This window comes from Triticum urartu, chromosome 4A, assembly GCF_056163025.1.
Source record: "Triticum urartu cultivar PI428250 chromosome 4A, HENAU_Tu73, whole genome shotgun sequence".
Lineage (NCBI taxonomy): Eukaryota > Viridiplantae > Streptophyta > Magnoliopsida > Poales > Poaceae > Triticum > Triticum urartu.
In genome coordinates this window covers 502,987,351-503,005,333 of record NC_141876.1, presented here as the reverse complement: position 1 = coordinate 503,005,333, position 17,983 = coordinate 502,987,351, and the positions used below count along the sequence as shown (strand labels likewise).

At 47.1% G+C, this 17,983-nt stretch overlaps 1 protein-coding gene across 1 annotated transcript; it reads right to left on the bottom strand.

Moving 5' to 3' along the window:
• Positions 1 to 13,335: 13,335 nt before the first annotated feature.
• LOC125528259 (DNAse I-like superfamily protein) lies at positions 13,336 to 16,997 on the bottom strand. The gene is made up of 7 exons (XM_087518697.1): positions 16,841 to 16,997; positions 16,555 to 16,748; positions 16,276 to 16,383; positions 15,840 to 16,173; positions 15,554 to 15,756; positions 14,288 to 14,396; positions 13,336 to 14,144 (listed from the first exon to the last, which is right to left on the bottom strand). The coding sequence occupies exons 1-7, from the start codon at positions 16,865 to 16,867 to the stop codon at positions 13,722 to 13,724; spliced, it is 1,398 nt and encodes a 465-aa protein (XP_087374823.1). The 5' UTR covers positions 16,868 to 16,997; the 3' UTR covers positions 13,336 to 13,721.
• Positions 16,998 to 17,983: the final 986 nt, after the last annotated feature.

Genomic DNA, 17,983 nt, shown 5'->3' with positions numbered 1-17,983 from the left:
TAGCATTCTACATCAAAAATTTTGTTTTTTATCATTTACCTACTCGAGGACGAGCAGGAATTAAGCTTGGGGATGCTTGATACGTCTCCAATGTATCTATAATTTTTGATTGTTCCATGCTATATTATATCCTGTTTTGGACATTATTGGGCTTTATTATACACTTTTATATTATTTCTGGGACTAACCTATTAACCGGAGGCCCAGCCCAGAATTGCTGTTTTTTGCCTGTTCAGAGTTTCGCAGAAAAAAAATCAAACGGAGTCCAAACGGAATGAAACCTTCGGGAACGTGATTTTCGGAACGAACATGATCCAGAGGACTTGGACCCTACGTCAAGAAAGCAACCAGAAAGGCACGAGGTAGGGGGCGCGCCTACCCCCCAGGCGCGCCCTCCACCCTCATGGGGCCCATGTTGCTCCACCGACGTACTCCTTCCTCCTATATATACCTATGTACCCCCAAACTACCAGATACAGAGCCAAAACCCTAATTCCACTGCCATAACTTTCTGTATCCGTGAGATCCCATCTCTGGGCCTTTCCCGGAGCTCCGCCGGAGGGGGCATCGATCACGGAGGGCTTCTACATCAACACCATAGCCTCTCCGATGAAGTGTGAGTAGTTTACTTCAGAGCTTCGGTTCCATAGTTATTAGCTAGATGGCTTCTTCTCTGTTTTTGGATCTCAATACAAAGTTCTCCCCCTCTCTTGTGGAGATCTATTCGAAGTAATCTTATTTTGCGGTGTGTTTGTTGAGACCGATGAATTATGGGTTTATGATCAAGTTTATCTATGAACAATATTTGAATCTTCTCTGAATTCTTTTATGTATGATTGATTATCTTTGCAAGTCTCTTCGAATTATCAGTTTGGTTTGGCCTACTAGATTGATCTTTCTTGCAATGGGAGAAGTGCTTAGCTTTGGGTTCAATCTTGCGGTGTCCTTTCCTAGTGACAGTAGGGGCGGAAAGGCACATATTGTATTGTTGCCATCGAGGATAACAAGATGGGGTTTATTTCATATTGCATGAGTTTATCCCTCTACATCATGTCATCTTGCTTAAAGCGTTACTTTGTTCTTTGAACTTAATACTCTAGATGCATGCTGGATAGCGATCAATGTGTGGAGTAATAGTAGTAGATGCAGTCAGGAGTCGGTCTACTTGTCTCGGACGTGATGCCTATATACATGATCATACCTAGATATTCTCATAACTATGCTCAATTCTGTCAATTGCTCAACAGTAATTTGTTTACCCATCGTAATACTTATACTCTCGAGAGAAGCCACTAGTGAAACCTATGGCCCCGGGTCTATTCTCCATCATATTAATCTTCCGTGAACAAGCTATTTCCTTCTCCATTTATTTTGCTTTCTTTACTTTGCATCTTTATCATAAAAATACCAAAATATTATCTTATCATATCTATCAGATCTCACTTTCGTAAGTGACCGTGAAGGGATTGACAACCCCTTTATTGTGTTGGTTGCGAGGAGTTTATTTGTTTGTGTAGGTGCAAGGGACTCGTGCGTGGCGTCCTACTGGATTGATACTTTGGTTCTCAAAAACTGAGGGAAATACTTACGCTACTTTACTACATCACCCTTTCCTCTTCAAGGGAAAGCCAACGCAGTGCTCAAGAGGTAGAAACTCCCGAAGTGCACGACAACTATGAAGATGCTTGCATACAGAGCTCCCAGTGATTCACTGGAAGACTATGGACGCATGGCCGAGTCCACGACCATTGAGTGTTTCTACAAGTTCTGCAGGACTGTGGTGGCAGTGTTTGGACCGCAATACTTGTGATCACGCAATGCTGAAGAGACTGCTCGGATCGTAGCACAGAATGCAGCAAGAGGATTTCCAATGATTCTTGGAAGCATTGACTGCATGCATTGAAAATGGAAGAATTGTCCATTTGCTCGGCAGGGGATGTACAAAGGCGCCAAAGGCGGTTGTAGTGTGGTACTTGAGGCAGTGGCCACACATAACCTATGGATTTGACACTCCTTCTTTGATATGTCACGAACTCGCAATGACACCAATGTACTGCAGTGCTCCCCTGTCTTTGTCAAGCCTGTTGAAGGTCATTTTCCTCCGGTGAACTTTGAGGTCAATGGGCGGCACTACAACAAGGGATACTACCTAGCAGATGGCATATATCCGAGAAGGTCCACATTTGTGAAGACTATCTCAAACCCTGTGCCAGGAGGCAAGAACTCCCACTTTGCGAAGGTTTAGGAGGCTTGCAGGAAGGATGTCGAGTGGGCATTTGGTGTGCTCCAATCTCGATTTGCTGTTGTCCGGTATGCCGCTCAGACCTGGTCGAAAGATCAAATGTGAGAGATCATGACTTCTGCTGTGTCATCTTGCACAACATGATCATCGAGAGCGAGTATGAAGAGCCAGCGTTTGACACTGAACCATATTACAGGCAGGGTCCTCTTGCCCAAGTTGATCATCACCTACCGTCAACCTGGACGACCTTCCTCAATATGCCTCAGGAGATCCGAGACCCACTGGTGCATTAACAACTGCAACAGGATCTGATGAAACGCCTATGAAGGCTCAAGGGCAATGCCTAGCTCGACGTGTGATGAAATATGAGTTTTTATTTGTTTAACTATATATTTTGTATTGAACTATTTGATTTCTATTGATTTTCTGTGATGAATTATGTGATAAAAAAATCATTTCTGTTGAATTTGCGCTGAAGCACGACGAATATGAGCCGAAATTGATCAATTTGCGCCGATAGCGGGCCAATCTGCGTCAAAAATGGGCTGAAAAGTGGGCAAATTTCCGCCAAAAGTGGGCCGAAATTGACACCTGGGGCGACCTGGGGGCGCCGGATGGGAACCCGATTGCCCCACGCTGATTTTAGCGCCAATTCACCCCCAGGCGGCGATATTTCAAGCCCCATGGGGGCGACCGGCTGGAGATGCTCTAAGACGCGGCAACCAATCGACCACTTCCCTTGGTGTGATTGCGTACATAATACTTCTTCGTCTTTTATTATGCATATTTTTCCTTCTTCTTTTCTTTTTTTTCTTTTTTTAAATCCTCGAAACTGTTTCCTCATGAATATTTTATGCAAATCGATGAACTTTCTCTTGGGTTTGATGAATTTTTTTGAAAAATTTGATGAACATTTTCTCAAATCCGATGAACTTTTTTCAGTTTCAATGAACTTTTTTCAAATTCGATGAACTCTTTTCCAAATTTGATGAACTTTTTTCTAAATTCGATGAACTTCTTTCTAATTCGATCAACTTTTTTAAAATTCGATGAACTTTTTTTTGAATTCGATGAACTTTTTTCTAATTCGATGAACCTTTTTTCAAATTCGACAAACTTTTTAAAAATTCGATGGACTTTTTTGAAAGGACAAAAGTACATACTACAGCAAAACGGTTTGTTTTTTCCATGAAAATCAATACATACTGTAGAAATTTTTGAGTGAAGAAAACAAAAGTGATCGAGCGGGAGCCAACCGTCGAGCGGGGGAGCTCCTATTTGCCGCGCGCGGGCGGATAAGGGCTGAAGGAAGAGCGCATGGGCCAGCCCATTAGTAGAAAACGAGCTCCAGACGAGTAAAAAGAGAAACAAAAATGCAAGCGCGAACAAGAGCTCGAACCAGCGACCTCCATTCATTGAGCTAGCGTTGCTAACCAATGGAAGCTATGACATATTTCAACAATTGGAGGCTCAAATATTTAAGTACCACACTCAGTTGAATTCTTTTTTTAAAGTACGCATAAAATACTTTGTATATCCGTTGAACATTTTCTCAAAATAAGTTGAACACTTTAAATAATACATGATGAACTTTTTTGAATATACGATGAACATTTTTGAAAAAATGAATATACGCGCTGAACAATTTTTGGATACGGATTGAACATTTGTAAAAGAACATTAAACAATTTATGAATACACATTGAACATTGTGTAATATACAGTGAACAAAATTAAGAAACATAGTGAACATTTGTATGTTCGTTGAAAAACCAAAACCAAAAGAGAAAAACCAAAACCAAAAGGGGAAAACAGGACAAAAATAAAAAAAACCCAGAAGAGAAACAGGAGAAAACCAAACCAGAAGAAACATAAAGAAAACTAGAAGAAGAAAACCGGAACAAAACCAGCAAAAAAAACAAGAGAGAAAACCAAACGTGAATGAAAAAAGACTAGCGAAAGAAACATCAACGAACGAAAAAGACACACGCGAACCCCGTAGTGGGCCGGCTCAACATGCACGCGAACGCAAAAAAGACACAGCCGCGAGCGTTTCCTCGACAGCTTGCCGCCCGCGCACGTCAAATAGGAATTGCCGTTGAGCGGGTAGCTATCGAGAGAGCGGGCAAGCAGCGATAGCAGCGATTGTTGCTGGGCCAGGCCCATGTAAGCGATGCAGCGGGCGTTGTTGTCGTACCTTCCGGCTCCCCGCTGCCTACATCAAACAGATTTTTCATTTTTCTGTCGTTTTTTTGTTTTTATCTCCTTTTATTGTTTTTTCCTTTATTTTAAATTTTCGTTTCCGTTTCCCTTTTTGCTTTTTTTCCATTTTTTATTTCCAAATTCACGAACATTTTTGGTAATTCGAATTTGTTTAGAAATGGGGCCTGTACATTTTTTTAAATTCAGAAGACGTTCATGGATTTCTAAAAATGCTCATTGAATTCAACAAAAAATCTTGAATGCATAATTCATTCATAAAATTCAAAAAAAGTTGAATTTAAATTTTGTTCATGAAATAAAGAAAATTTTCATGAAAAACTCTATTATTTGTTCAATAAAATTCCAAAACTTTCATCAAAATAAAAATAATTCAACTTTTCGTATTTATATGTTTTTAAATTGTGAACTTTTGAACATTATTTTGTATTATTGAACATTTTATACATTTTAATATTTTTAAAAGAAGCAAAAAGACCCCGAATATTTGACAAAAAAACAAGCGACCCAAATAATTAATTTTTTTTTACGTTTTTTGTTTTCTTTTTTGACATATTTTAGTTTTGTTTACACTTTAAAATATTCTAATATATATATTAGAAAAAAGACTCTATCATACATATTTGAAAAATGGTTACCAAGCATTTGAAAAATGTAAAATGTGTAGAGATAAAATGTTTATCGCATATATGAAAAATATAAAAAAAATTTGACCATGTATTGAAAATATATATTAATCAAGCATTTGGAATTTCATTGAACAATTATTTGAAAAATGTTGATCAAACATTTGAAAAATGTTAAGTGTGTATAGAAAAAATGTTGACTATGTATTACAAAAATGATGAATTTTTGGAAAATATTAGATATTTATAAAAAATGTGACCATGTACTAAAAAAGTGATGAAATTTATTGATCATGTATATAAAAGTGTTAATCAAGAATTTAAAAATATGTTGAAGAAGTATTTTAAAAATGCTAATACGGCATTTGAAAAATGTTAAACGTACACAGAAAAATGTTAATCATGTATTAAAAAATTGATGAAAATTTTCATCGTGTATATTAAAACATTAATCAAGCATCTAAGAAAATGTTGAACAGGTATTTGAAATGTTTTAATCAAGCAGTTGGAAAACATTAAATATGTATAAAAAATGCTGACCATGTATTAAAAAAATGTTAAACTTGTATTTGGAAAAACAAGGAAGGAAGAAACAAAATCTAAGAAAAACCAAAAAAACATGAAACCGAGAAAGAAACAAAGAAAAACAACGATAAAAGAAAGAAAAAACAATGGAAACAGAGAAAAAATGGAGAACACTTGGTGAAAAAAAAGGAAATATAAAAACAAAAAAACCGGGAAACACAGTGAAAAACCAGCTCGTTACGCCTAAAGTACGTCGTGTCTAGCTATCTTCGCACAGAATGGACGCGGGCCGAGTGGCTACTAGCTCTCTAGCTCAGCCAGAGACCAGTGTTTGATGCCTGCCCCCTTTTCTTCCCGATTTTTAACTCTGCACGCGCTAAATGGGCCGGTCCGATACTATTTTTGCTCGATGCAAGACAACGTCTCGCTTAAAGCGAGATACAGTTGCGACGCCTTTTCCCCGCGGCGGAGCTCACCTACTAGTACTTTTAGCGCGCCGGACTCAACATTAATTTTCCAGATGCCTAAAAGCACGTGCACAGAAAAAATACTACTATGTAAATTATGAAGCGCGCGCAATCCAGCGCCCTAAGTTTGTCGTGTGATAGCATTTTTTAACGCATGCTCAAACTTTTTTTGCGCATGCACTATTTGACGGCTTCTGTTGAAGCTGTCCGACACCCAAAAAAACTGAATTTTAACTCGCGAAATAGTTTTTGGACGTTTGTTAGAGATGCTCTAATAGGAGCTCTCTGCGCGCAATAGGTTCTCCCGCAAGCCAACCCACCTGCTAGGCAGGCTGATAAAAATCGCTCTAGCGTGATATTGTGGCTGGCTGGCCCATGGGCAAGTTGAGAGGCTTGACTTCCCTAACAAAAAGTTAGCAGTCCTCAAAAACAAAGTTAGTACAAAAACCAGAGATTGACTTTGCATTATCACTTAGTTTCTCTATCTGTGGACTTTGCGCTTGTTTGTCTAGACGCGAAGACTTTGGAAGATCCGTTCTGTGTAGTATCTGTCGGTCAGGCATGATTTGACAGCTTCACCGAAGCTTCGTGCATGATGAAGCAACTCCACCTCCTGCCTCTTTCTTTCAGCGCTGCTCCACAAATGATGCTCACAAAAAAGAAACGGCACCGTAGTACCGCCATCGTTCGATCTAGAAGACCAGATCCTAGGGTTTCCCCCGAGGCAGCACGAGTGGGTCGACAACAGTTACATGGCGGTGCCTTCATCAAGGTACTGGTGCAAAACGCCGTCATCGCCCGCCAACGGCTCGGTTTTCACCGACAACTATGTCTCCCTGACTCGTAGCTGGGACTAGATGAGAATCTCGAGATCTGACCACCCAGCCGCAGGGGAGAGTATCTGGTGCTACCGAGGCTTAAATGCTACCGTGATACGGTCATCTGGACTGTCGGATTCTTAGATCGGACGGCATCTGGGAGCTGTTGGATCTGTTAGACCTATGTGCAATTTTCGGACTCATCGTAGGCTTTTTTTTGCAAATGTTGCAGAGTTATTGAGAGCCGTCTGATCTGAGAATCCGACGGCCAAGAAGCTTGTATCACGGTAGAACCTAAAGCTTGGTAGCACTAGGTATATTCCCCCAGCTGCAGGCCGGCCACCTCTGAAGGAAGATATAACCACCACCGCCGGCTGCACCGGTCATAACAGATCTAACCGGGGATGCCACCGATGCGACCACCAGGCCCTTCACGCCGCCGCCGCCAATTCAAAGGCAGATGGCGCGCCACCGTCGCGGCCACCCGAACAGGGCAGGCTGCCATGCCTACAGCCTGCGCCACCTCCGACGTCGCCGCGCCACAGCCATCGTCGTCGCCAACATTGCCACCACAGCCACCATTAGGACGCTCGCCGCCACACCACCGTGGTCCAGATCTAAGTTATCATGAACCAGATTGGCGCCGGCGCAGTCCAGGTCGGGGTCACACCCTCGAGCCAGGCGCCCCGCGTCACCCTATGACCCGCGATGGAACGTCAGGCTTATAGCTACTCCGAAATTGCTTCACACATGACAGTCAACGCACGACGCATGCACGATTCTCCTTCCCCAACAGTGCTCCTGCATGCATGCTAGCTGTTGGTGCTATCACGTCTGAATCGTGCATGCGTCGTGTGTATAGCAGCGCTGTAGCTACTCGGGACAATGATTTGCCTGAGCCATTATCAACATAATCCATTTCGGTTGCAACATAGCGTATCATCTAGCTAGCCAGTAACTTAAAATGGCACGTCTAACTTTATGCAACGTACTGTACTAGTATTGGTCATGTCCCCGCATTATCCACCTACTCTACACACTACCAGAACGTGCACTTTCCGCTGCAGCAGAACGGCCGTAAAGCATGTAGAAAAAAAAAACGGCCGCGAAGGATCACCATGCTTTGCATGGATTTGAGGCCAGTGTGACACACACGGTGCATTATTGACGATATAGGACCATGCTGATCGTTGAGAATGGCGAAAAAACTCGAAGCAGCAATGGGCCGAAAGTGACACTTGGACATATCGTTCAATCTTATGGTAAAAGCATCTCCAGCCGTGCCTTCAACAGGCCCCCCATCAGGCCTTTTTTTGTCGCCGGCGTCGAAAAAAGACCCAGTCGCGTCCTCGGGAGCCCATTTTTCGCCGGTTAGGCCCGGAACTGCCGCCAGCGGATTCAGGCCGAACTCGCCGCACTGTGGGTGCCCGGGGGCGCCGAGGCAATCGTTTTTGGCGCGAAAGAATGGTGAGCCCGCCGAGTCAGCGACCCCCGTGCCTCGTCGTCCTCATCGCCTCGGTTTCCCGCGGGGAATCAATGCCAAGGCTGCCCGCCGGTCAGTCTTCCATTGATTCCTCACGGGCGGCGCAGTGCGGCGACGTGCCCCCTCCCACCATGCGTGCACACATTGCCGCCCCTCCTTTGTTTTTTAGTAGATTCTATGTTTTCTATATGTAAAAAATCGTGGAACGCCTAATCTATGTCATGTTTGCCGAATTTATGTCGTGTTTGCCGAATCTATGTTGTGTTTGTCGAATTTTGACTGAATATCTTTTAAAAAATGTTTACAAAAATGACGTCTGGGGGCGACCTGGGGGTGGCGGCTGGGACCCGATCGCCCCCACAGCGAAAATACCGCCGGTTTGGCCCCAAGCGGCGCTTTTTCTAGCCCCTGGAGAGGGGGGGGGGGGGGGGTGCAACGGCTGGAGATAGTTTAAGCTCCACAATACTGGCAACATAGCCCGGCCAGACTTTCTGATCAAATTTAGAAAGTCTACTACTTAGCTTTGAGTTTTTTTGTGTACCTAAAGCTTAGCACATATTGATGCTGTAGCCAGCTGGATATTCTCCCAGAATGGAAGAGAAGAACATGGAGTTCTCTAGACTACTTCCTTCTTTGTCAATACTGTTCCTTTGCTTGCTCATGCATTGCTAAAAGTGGTTGCGAGGAAGTTGACCTAAGAGCCACAATGGCACCATGAAGATATGCAAGGGGCCTACTTGCATCATCTGACAGGAGTATTGTTTCCCTTTTTCTTTTTTGCATTTGACCATGCGTTGTCCAATTGGATGAAAGATGGCATTTGTCTTCTACATGCTCTTCCATGCGATAGAGGTTAAAACAAGGAAAATGAATGTAGCTTTCAGAGAAAAACTAAAATAAAGAATGCAAGTTGTTCATGAGCTGCTCATCTGATAAGTTGATGTGATTCTTGCTGAGAATATGTGCATTTTTTTATAAATTTTAATCCGGAAATACAGTAGGTAAAATATGATGAACATGGTAGACATAATATTTGGACCAACAAAAGTACTAGACGAACAAGACAAGTAATCAAGTATGTAAGACAAATATAACATGTCCATATCGATTGTTAGTACCAAAGTTCTGAAAATGATCCCTCATAGAAGGGATAAGAGCACATAAAATTTGGTGGATGAATATATGTTTGCAGTGACAACATTGTCGGAGGTTGACATGTTGTAAAGGTAGTATTCGTTGTCGGGGAAGTAGTCTTCGCTGGGCAACTAGTCCCACAAGAACAGTTCGCGGCAATGGTTTGGCTTCTTTCACATGTGGCAAAAAAAGATGAGATACATGATGCATAGGTCGTGGCCCATCTTGCCTCGCTCACGAAGCACTGATGCGTGGGCAGACACGAGGCTTGGAAAGTCAGGTGTCGGAGAAGTGCACGTGTATGTGTTCTCTTCTCATGTTCCTAGTGTGTATAAAACATCCAACCATATATTTTTGTCTAACTCACCCTTCAACCACTAGCAAAGTGAGAGTAAACTTTAACACCCCTTGTGGTGCATAAAGGAGCTAGGTGGGCCTAGGAATAATTTGACATTAATAATGTGCTAAGCCCAAATAATTTCAACAATTGTAGCGAAGGGAATGCAATCTCCTAGGTGGTGTAACCATGGAGCTGCATAGATTCACCCTCCGACCACTCGATGAACTCAAGAACTGGTAGCCGAGGTTCAATTTTGATGTTTCAAGTGCTCGTACGTAGGATATCAACACTTTGGTGTGCTGCACTCTGAGGATGATTTGGCTAGAGAGGAATAGCGGCGTTTTCAACAGAGTGCCATCCTTGCCCTTGGTTGTTACCTTGCGAATTCGCAATGAGTTTTTCCTGCGGATGTTGGCTAGGGTAAGTGGATCGCGGGACGATAGTACAAGTGTCGTGGAAGTTCTGTGGGTGGGTGCTAGCCAAAGTGCGATGCACCATTTGTACATCATCCCGTCGATGAGATCCAGGCGGTGCTTTGGGGTGTTTTTCTTTTTCAGGTTTGGGCAAGTGCATGCTTACACTTTATGTATTGGTCGGTGTTCATACCTTCATGTCTCCCTAGTAGAAGAGCCAAGTCCGTCCTAACAGTAAACAAACTTGCACGCCAGAGATGGAACTTGACAAAGTGCGACCTGTTAGCCCATAAATCGGTACAGTGACGAAGCAAGTGTTTCTCATTAGATATAGTCGTATGAGGTCACAATTTACCCAACATGATCATATCTTGGGTGAACAAGTACTATTGGGGATTTGAACATGTACTAGTCAATTTTGGATTCGCTGCAGCGCATGACCACTTTGCTACTTTTAATTAATGGATTTTTTACAAAAGGAGGATTACCCCGGCCTCTGTATCTGAACGATGCATACAGTCATTTTATTAATTATTCTCAGAGACCTTACAAAACATTACATCAGTAAGCCTGAAGCCACCATCTAGGCGACACCTATCGCTACTCATATCCCCTTGATGCAGGGGTCCCGAATGTCTAAGCCTAATACCAAACAGACATCACACCAAAGTCTAACATCTAATATCGGATGCCCCATTCCAGCCACATGCCGGGAATGGGTCACACACCGGTCCGATGCACTCACCGAGGCTACCGCCGCAGTCATCCACCTAACCATCTTCAGAGCAGGTACTGACGCAAAGACCTTGCCAGGTCAGCTGTCGACGCCACTATGGCACCAGACAACGCCACCGCCCTACGTGAGGCCATCACGCCACGTCCAGTGCCGAGACCCCGCTGCTCCATGCTGTCGAGACCCGCCGTCGTCGACGCGAGAGAAGGCACAACACACCACCTCATGCCTCTTCCATCCGGCGCCGCTCCACAAACGATGCCCTCAATAGGGAACACGACACCGCAGCGCCGCCATCGTCCGATCCGGTGATCTTAGGATTTCTCCCGGAGCGGCACGAGCAGGTTGACGATAGTTGCTTGACGATGCCTTCATCAAGGTAACGACGCAGACGCCGCCATCGCCCGCCATGACCGGAGTCGGCTCGTTTTTCACCGGCGACTATGTCTCCCCAACTCGCCGCCGGTGCTAATAGTGGGATCCAAGATCCGTCACTACCAGCCTGGCCAACCGCCTTCGATGGAGAAGGCAGCCACCACCACCATGCCCGGCACAAGAGACCCGGGCGTCCTCGTGCCGCAAAGATTACCCGAGGGGATCTCCTCTTGCCGTTGTCGAGATGAGGCGCAGCCGCAGTGGATCTCGATCTAAACCCCTCGGGCCCAGATTAGATCTCATTGCAGCCAAAATCTCATCCGCCAACGGCCGCCGGAGATCTCCTGACCACCGCCAGCCCGCTGTGCACTGCCGTTGGAGGAGGAGGGAGATGGACGCCGCTGCCCCCACGCATTACCGCCGGCCGAGGACTGCGTCGCCTCACCACAGGGGCTTCGCCCCGCGGTGTCCTCAGCGACGGCGGCGGTAGTGGGAGGCAATGGAGGGGGAGGGCTGAGGGCGGTGTGGACGAGGACTCCCCGGAGGCGGCGCGCCGCCGCCGCCTCGGGGGAAAGAGGTCGGGAGGTCAGGGGGAGAGAGGACGTCACGAGGGTGGGAATAAAGTAGTCTTTATACTGAGCGGTCGCCTTTCCCTGAACAAACTGGCACTCGAAAGTTTGATCATGAATGTAATTTGGAAACCTTATCTTGCTAGTAATTCTTATATCATCACCAGCGGCGCTCTGTTGTTATGGATGTAATGATTTCACGATCTCCCCCAAATAAGACTGGACCCATACGGTTTAGCAGGTGTTAGATGGTGATATAAGATGATTGGTTATCATAAAGGACAAGGGTTTCATGTGGGTTATCAAGTGAGACGTCACCTATGGTCCAGTCCAATGCTATCGTAAACTAGCTCTTTCTATTCTATAAGGAATCCGTGCTTGATTTAATTTTGGGGGGCGCCGGAAAGAATCTTGAGGGATGCCCTTGTTTAGGACTAATCCCAATACATTAATCAGATTGCATTGCAGTGACGAAATTTCTTTAGGAGTAGACGACAACACGTACTATTCACGAGCATGGTCAAGTGTTCACACATGCATTCCGATCAGCCCCCGAGTTCGGGCTTCTTCGCACCAAGACCAATTTTCAAACGTTGTCACATTGTGAGCCTTGAATCATTTGCATATCTCAATGGATTTATTTCACCTGACCCGACCGGCCACCAAAATTAAACCGGAGCCACAAATACATTAGTCACTCCACACCATACAATCATGCAGAATACAGAAAAACACATGTGGCCCGACGCCGACGACGGGCACGCGCAAGATGATCGGCCGGTGCCTCGCAGCTATGCAAGATCGTCGCAACTTGCATGGCAAATTGGGCAATTTGGCGACAGCAACCTTATCCTTGGATGCACTTCATCCGCTCCGCGCAATGCTGACAAGGAGAAGGAACAAGCGGCAGAGAACAAGAAACAACAAGGGGGGGCAGACGATCTCAACAGAGCCCTTGAATTTGGGCTGCTGGAATGCGACCGCCGCTACGCTAGTGTGCAGTGACCGAGTGCCATGGCCCATGACAGTGCCGCCGTAGCACTTTTTCTAATGGAGGATACTGTTGTATGTAACACTACACAACACACACGCAGAGAGATAGTAGAAAGCAAGCGTGAGATATTGTGATTAGAGGTTGACAATGCTTGGTGACAAGCCTTTTGGAGTTTAATCTACTCCCACATGCCCAATAGAAAAGCGCCGTTCATGTCCTATCTGCACTTGTTTATGGCCACCGGTCGAATCGGATCCCGTCCGCGCACTACTTGTTACAGCGACAACTCGTTGCTGGACAAGTTTGGGACAGCTCATTGGATCAAGAAGAGTACAAAATGCAGGTGCGTAAAGTCAGGAACGGGGTGGAAAAACACATGTATGCTACTCGTAGGTATACTGTATGTAGAAAGGTGCCATTCATTCAGCCTATCTGCACTTGTTCATGGCGACAAAGTCCCGTATTTCCTCGTAGGATTTACAGCGACAACTCGTCGCTAGTCCGGCCAAACAAGTTTCGGGTCGGGACAACTCTCACTGCATCAGCAAGAGTGCAATCTATGGTACTACTGTGCTGTAATTTACAGGAAGTCAGGGACAGGGTGTGGGGGAAAATTGCATCCGTATACTAGCTTGTGCTGTAGACATGTATGGACACTGATCAGAAGAAACAGAACAGATGGAGGATGGATCTTTACTACTGTACGTACTATCGACGAAAATGATTTTATGTACTCTCTCTTTCGTTTGTGCACAGCCATTGCAATTGCATGTCTCAAAGGCTCAAACATCCTCGGCGTATCTCGCGCTGGTGGTCGTGTGGTCGTCCTCCCGGAGCAGGAACAGGCCGTCGGCGGGGCCCTTGGCCCGGTCGTCGAACCGCTCGGACAGGAAGAAGCTCCGGAGGGAGTTGAGGTTCCACGGCGCGTCCACCTCGACGGAGAAGGCGGCGCGCACGGGGCGGTGGTCCGACAGCCGCGACTCGCACCGGTCGTACCGGGTCTGCCTCAGGCCGGCGCCGCGCCACAGCACGCGGTCGCACCACGCCGGCGCGCGCCGCTTCAGCTTGTCGCCCTTCCTCCCCAGCTGCGCGCAGCCGTAGTAAGCGTCCGAGTTCCGGTGGTACTTGTACGTCGGCGAGAACGTGATCGCCCCCTCGCTCCACCCTTTGAACGTCCCTCCTTCCGACGACACCTCGCCCCGCAGCTACAAAAGAACAATCAAATCACACGTAAGTTTTTATTAAAAGTTTGAAATTTTGAATTTCCTTGTGTTTTGTATAATAATAAGTTAGATCGTTTATCCTCAAAAAAAAAAGTTAGATCGTTGTGTGCTGGTTGAATTTGTACCTGGTCGTTTTCGAGGAGGGTCTTCCAGTCGTGCCGCTCCACCAGCAACCGGGTCTTGGCCTCGGGCAGGGAGATCCGATAGTTGAGGTCGCCGAGCAGAATCACCCGGCTGCGCAAGAGTACAAACAGTAAGAAACTATACTGGCACACCGGGCCGGTCAAGGTCTACCGCATCAACATGCATGCATGATCGCCACTTGGTTCCGAGCCGTCTTTGTCACGGGCGCCGGCCGGTGAAATTAAGCATTCTGATTGTGGAAACTTGCAGTTACCGTCGCTATTAAGAGGATATTTCATGCTACTTCCCTAGATCACATTCACCGGTCTGGCATAGAAAATAAGATACGATGCATTCACTCTGGCTACTTGCTGGAGTAGTTAATATTATTAGTCGTGCGTGCCTACGTGCATGCCGTGACATGATCAATACGTGTGTACAGTGGTAAACTGGCTGGCATGTATAGTTGTATAACCCTCTGTTGAACGGCAAATACCTACCCTTGATTTACCGGTGCCGTGGGCGGTGCAACCACAAGATAAGATAACGACCGCGGTGGCGAGCTCGATGAAATCGTGGCTGTAACCGGCAAGGACGGCGGCCGTTGATATTTCCCTCGCTTAATACTCGGCCGGTCAACGGCGACAAACCCGGCGGTACGATGTGATGCATTCTATAGTACTCCCTCCGTTCCAAATTACTCGTCGCAAAAATAGATATAACTAAAACTAAAATATATCTAGATACATCCATACCTATGACAAGTAATTCAGAACGAAGGGAGTACATACTAGTGAACTACTGCTGATTTTTTTTGCAGGCTGATGCCCTCTCTAGCTAGCCTTACCAAATGTTGGAAGGGTACCCTAAAAATAAATGTTGGAAGGGTTGGCTTGCCAATTTTTTGGCCAACTGTTTGGCAAAACTACTTATGGGAGAGGAATGGGTGTGCACCCATAGGCAGCCCATCCTTAAGCATGGGCAGCAAACAAGCTTTGCTACACGTGCAAGATGTTACAGGGATAAGGGGTTTACAAGGTGTCGTAGTGGTTTTTAATTGGTCATTAGTAGAGGCACGGGCCCACCCCCGTTGAAATCAGGGTTGAGAAGGGGGGGGGGGTGTTTAGAAAGTTTGGACGGAGCCTGTAGAAACCTGTAAAAGCCTGTACGTCTAGCATTTTTAGGCAGCAAACCAAACGGATTTGATCGACTTGCGGCATGCACGGAGCGCACGAAGGTAATTAGTGCAGGACGATCGATGTACTTACTCGTGATCTAGAATCTTGTGGGGCGAGGCGAGCGACGGGGAGGAGGAGGAGCAGTGGCGCCGCGGGAAGCTCGTCCGCCGGAGGATCTCCGCCGCGTCGGCGTTGCGGTGCGCCTCGTCGCCCTCCCTGCCGCCGGACGCGAGGTGGCAGCACACGAAGCAGAAGCTCGTGTCACGCAGCCAAAACCTCACGGACACGGCACCCTGCACACAATTGAATCTTTTGTTAGTTGCCGTCCGATGTATCCTCGTATACTCCCCAAGCGCGCGGGCATGCACGCACGCACCTTGTTGCCGAGGCAGCCCATGACGCCGCAGCCGACGCAGGAGACGCTGGGGCGGCGGACGAAGCGGCGGAGGTCGCCGCGGACCCAGACGGTGAGCAGGATGCCCACCATCTGCTTGCTCACCACGCACCGGAAGTCACGCGACTGCAGGCCGCCGGCGCCGTCCCTCACCGGGTGCACCTTCTGCTTCTCCCCTCCCCCGGTGGCGCCCGGCGACGGCGACGGCGACGACCGGTTCAGCGCGGCCCGCACGAGCTCGTTCCACCGCATGCCGATGCGGTTCTTGTCCGCGCCCAGCACGTTCCGCGCTCTCAGCGGCACCACCTCCTGAAATCTGCACACCGGTCGTACATGCCATTTTGTTACTAACCATGCATCCACAAGCCTATGCCGCATGAGCGTCGAGGTCACTGCTCGCTTGGTAATTACTACGTACCCGAGGACGTAGATGTCGTAGGTGCCGTTCCTGGTGTCGAGCCAGTCGGACAGGTCGAGGTCGTCCGGTGGCGCCACGCCGCCGACGTTCCACGTGCTGGCGAACAGCCTGGTCGATCGATCCATGAACCCTCAGTGGCCGGCCAACAATAAGAAAAACCAGCATGCACTCCACGCCACGCCGCAAGTTGGGGTGATGATGATGATCTACTAGCTAGAGCCTAAGCATGGTGGTTGGTGGCGGCTGATTGAGCCAGCAGACATGCATGCACGCACATACCTGTACTTGAGCGTCTTGTTCCGCTGCTGCGGCCGCGGGCGCTTCACGCAGCGCTGCGCGTCGGCGTCGGGGCTGCCGCACGCGTCGAACTCCTCCTCCGCGGCGCCGGCGGCCGCGGGGAAGTCGGCGACGAAGGCGTGGCTCCCGGAGGGCTTCCTGAAGAGCTTGTTGGCCACCAGCCTCGGCCACAGAACCTGGCCGCCACCATATGCACAGTTCAAAGTTAGCTACATACAAAGCTAGCTAGGGCCGGCTAAAGCAGATCGAGAGGGTACGCGACGCCTACCTCCGCCTGGCTCTGATTCTCCAGCATGGCGAGGTCGAGCGCGTGCGCGCACCGTAGCTTAGCTAGCTCGGCTACCGCTAGCTCCTCCTGGGCTGTGCTAGGTAAAGTGGGACGGAGGGGAGGGAAACGTTGGACGGGGTAGGCAAAGCGGGCTTAAATAGGCCGCGATCGGGACGCTAGGCGACGGGGAGCCAATAGACAAGTCCTGCCACTGCGCGGGGTGGATGTGACCGGATGTCGATCAGTGTACGCCTCGCACTGCATGGTGCCCGATGCGGTGACGCGAGACGGGAAGAAGGGGGAGGATCGGTGGCCGTGACAGTGGGGATAAAAGCCGCCTTTTGAGCCTCGATCTCTAGGCGGTCAAAGAGGTGTGGGATCACGGTGAGGTGAAGATAAACTAGATTTTTCCGGGGGACCAACGGGCCGGTGAGAAGCTGCTCATTCAGCCATCAGCCACAGTTGTGGTGGACTGGCGTACGCTGGCTGGCCGTGGTGCATGCTAGCAAAACTCCTATGTCCAGCTGAGGCAACTGGTGTGCTGTTGCCACGACAGTGAGTCCATCCAACGCCTGCTGACTAGTGACTGTCAGCTTCGTTCGGAGAGTTGTTCTTGATCGTTTTCGGTGTGCTTTTGTTTGGGGTTAGGAAAAAGGTTCCAGTCTGGTAGTGTTCTGGTAATTTATTGTCCAGTTATAAGCTTTGTGGGACCGATGTTATTTTTACAAGTGTAGTTTTTGTCAGCAGGTTATATATAGTTACATATAGATTGTCGATGTTTTTAATAGCTTTTGAGATCTCATTGTTACACATGTTTAATTAACATCTCCTTGATATAATATGTCCCTTTTATATTAAAAAAGTGTATATGCATAAAAATGGGAAGCGCTTCTGCGCTTCGTTGCTATGACAAGTAGAGCCGCTGCCAATAGTCCAAGAAGCAAGATCTTGGGGTTGTGATCTGCGAGCTCAACCACAATAATAGAAAAATAGTCTTGCTAAGTCTCAGTCAATTGAAACTTGATTATGTCTCAATCGATGCTATATTAGTGAGCATACATTGAGATCCGGACAAAAAATATTTTCAGATTTTCTTTTTCTTTCTTACATGGTATGCCTCTTGAGTGAGACTTGTTAAATGTC

Bases quoted from the DNA above. Each gene is read 5' to 3' on its own strand.
- LOC125528259 (XM_087518697.1), bottom strand. From the start codon at position 16,867: ATGCTGGAGAATCAGAGCCAGGCGGAG. The intron at 15,757-15,839 runs GTGCGTGCGTGC...AATTGTGTGCAG, and splicing joins TGGGCTGCCTCGGCAACAAG to GGTGCCGTGTCCGTGAGGTT. The intron at 14,397-15,553 runs GTAAGTACATCG...ACTCTTGCGCAG, and splicing joins CACAAGATTCTAGATCACGA to CCGGGTGATTCTGCTCGGCG.